Genomic DNA, 2,781 nt, shown 5'->3' with positions numbered 1-2,781 from the left:
GGGGAGGAGGGTTTTTCAGCTCAGTCTGGGGAGAATGAGAAAGCCATGTCAGAGGAGAGGGGTTAGATGGGGGCCGGATGTTGTTGTTGTTGAGTAGGTATCTACTCTAGTTGAGGGTGTAGGAATCAATGATGTGTACAAAACCCTAGATGATGAAAATGGGGCGCAGTTTTGAAGCCACTGCAGAGGCTCTAGGGTGTAGGAGTAGTACAGGGTCTACTGTAGGGGCTCTAGGGTGTAGGAGTAGTACAGGGTCTACTGTAGAGGCTCTAGGGTGTAGGAGTAGTACAGGGTCTACTGTAGGGGCTCTAGGGTGTATGAGTAGTACATTGTCACTATAGAGGCTCTAGGGTGTAGGAGTAGTACAGGGTCTACTGTAGAGGCTCTAGGGTGTAGGAGTAGTACAGGGTCTACTGTAGGGGCTCTAGGGTGTAGGAGTAGTACAGGGTCTACTGTAGAGGCTCTAGGGTGTAGGAGTAGTACAGGGTCTACTGTAGAGGCTCTAGGGTGTAGGGAGTAGTACAGGGTCTACTGTAGAGGCTCTAGGGTGTAGGAGTAGTACAGGGTCTACTGTAGAGGCTCTAGGGTGTAGGAGTAGTACAGGGTCTACTGTAGAGGCTCTAGGGTGTAGGAGTAGTACAGGGTCTACTGTAGGGGCTCTAGGGTGTAGGAGTAGTACAGGGTCTACTGTAGAGGCTCTAGGGTGTAGGAGTAGTACAGGGTCTACTGTAGAGGCTCTAGGGTGTAGGAGTAGTACAGGGTCTACTGTAGAGGCATTGGGGTGTAGGAGTAGTACAGGGTCTACTGTAGGGGCTCTAGGGTGTAGGAGTAGTACAGGGTCTACTGTAGAGGCTCTAGGGTGTAGGAGTAGTACAGGATCTACTGTAGAGGCTCTAGGGTGTAGGAGTAGGACAGGGTCTAGTGTAGAGGCTCTAGGGTGTAGGAGTAGTACAGGGTCTACTGTAGGGGCTCTAGGGTGTAGGAGTAGTACAGGGTCTACTGTAGGGGCTCTAGGGTGTAGGAGTAGTACAGGGTCTACTGTAGGGGCTCTAGGGTGTAGGAGTAGTACAGGGTCTACTGTAGAGGCATTGGGGTGTAGGAGTAGTACAGGGTCTACTGTAGAGGCTCTAGGGTGTAGGAGTAGTACAGGGTCTACTTTAGAGGCTCTAGGGTGTAGGAGTAGTACAGGGTCTACTGTAGGGGCTCTAGGGTGTAGGAGTAGTACAGGGTCTACTGTAGGGGCTCTAGGGTGTAGGAGTAGTACAGGGTCTACTGTAGAGGCTCTAGGGTGTAGGAGTAGTACAGGGTCTACTGTAGAGGCTCTAGGGTGTAGGAGTAGTACAGGGTCTACTGTAGGGGCTCTAGGGTGTAGGAGTAGTACAGGGTCTACTGTAGAGGATCTAGGGTGTAGGAGTAGTGCAGGGTCCCACCCTTCTTGAGGAAACATTGATGCTGGTAGGTTCCCATCTTGATGGAGTGCTCGCAGGTCCCCAGCAGGTCGTCCAAGACCACGTCGCTGTCGTACACCTCCATCCTCAAGGTGTTGTTCTCACGGGCGTTGAGGAAGCTGAACTCCTCTTCCCACCAGGGGTCAGTGTTGTCTTTCTTCACCTCTGTCCTCCCAAGAAAGCCGAATGCCCTGAACACCTGGATAATAATGAGAATGATTATGATCATAGAGTTAGTTAGAGGAAACATCATGGATATAACCCATTTACCAATGAGGGTACACCAGTGTATGCTATCTATTGGAAATCAGTGGGTATTCCTATGAGTTGGGAGCAATCAACCAAGGAGAGCATTGTCTTTTTCTTCAAACTGGGTTAACTATTGATTGCAAATGTTTTTAAGCTTCATCACCTCCATCTGGTGGCCACAGTAAATGACTGACACAAGATTTGGTTGAGGACTTCAGCCCTGCAGGTGGCAGTAAATCACCAATATAAGCTTTGTGAAAATGGACTACTGAAAAATGGAGATGGCCTTAATGGTGCTGCCCGTTCTCAGATACAAAGATGAGTCCTCTAACTAACTCTATGAATTATGATAATAATGATGATAATTAGTCTAATAATCCTAATATATGTTTAGATTTATATGAAGGGGGTGTGTTCTAGCCTCCATTCATCCACCACCCACGTCTACAAGTAGCACCCAGTTAGCTCACTGCACATCAGCTATGATGGTTGATAGGTGACTCAGGTGAGGAGATATTTACCTCGACGTAGGCATCAGCGGTCCCCAGCAGGCTGCTGTCCAGGTCCCTGGCACGGAGGTTGAACACCTTGAGGCCCTTACTTTCCTCTGCTGCATAGATCTGGACCACAGTCAGAACACACACCACCAGCAGGCAGCACAGAAGAGAGGAGGAGGACATGGCTCTCAGTCAGATAGGGCTTGATCCGTGGAGGAAAGACAACTAGGAGAGAGAGAGGGGGAAAGTCTTCACATTGATTTTTTTATTTTTTTATTATGTGGAATCAACTTTGATTCAACCAGTTTTTGCCCAGTGGGTACTTTACGTAATGTCAATTTTAAAATATAATACATTATAAAGTAAACTCTCGTTACATGACACGTAAAAGGTCATAATACCTGTGTTCTGTAGAGTCTGGAGACGAGCGTCTGTCTGTCTATCTGTCTCAGGGGAACCAACCACTGCTGGTTTTTCCTATGCCCTCTCACTGTTTATAAAGACCTCACCTGTGCATCCACAAAACACTCTCAACATACTCCAATAACACAGAGGCTGTGTCCCTAATTACACCCTATAACCCTACA

At 48.1% G+C, this 2,781-nt stretch overlaps 1 protein-coding gene across 1 annotated transcript; it reads right to left on the bottom strand.

Moving 5' to 3' along the window:
• Positions 1-1,343: 1,343 nt before the first annotated feature.
• Positions 1,344-2,308, bottom strand: LOC123486847 (GTPase activating protein 1-like; the record flags this gene model as incomplete). Its single annotated transcript, XM_045218061.1, has 2 exons — positions 1,344-1,647; positions 2,219-2,308. Coding segments are annotated over 2 exons (351 nt in total), but the record flags the coding sequence as incomplete, so codon positions are not given.
• Positions 2,309-2,781: the final 473 nt, after the last annotated feature.

Source organism: Coregonus clupeaformis, unplaced genomic scaffold, assembly GCF_020615455.1.
Source record: "Coregonus clupeaformis isolate EN_2021a unplaced genomic scaffold, ASM2061545v1 scaf1337, whole genome shotgun sequence".
Classification (NCBI taxonomy): domain Eukaryota; kingdom Metazoa; phylum Chordata; class Actinopteri; order Salmoniformes; family Salmonidae; genus Coregonus; species Coregonus clupeaformis.
The sequence above is the reverse complement of the archived record's forward strand: the minus strand, read 5'-3'. Positions and strand labels throughout refer to the sequence as shown.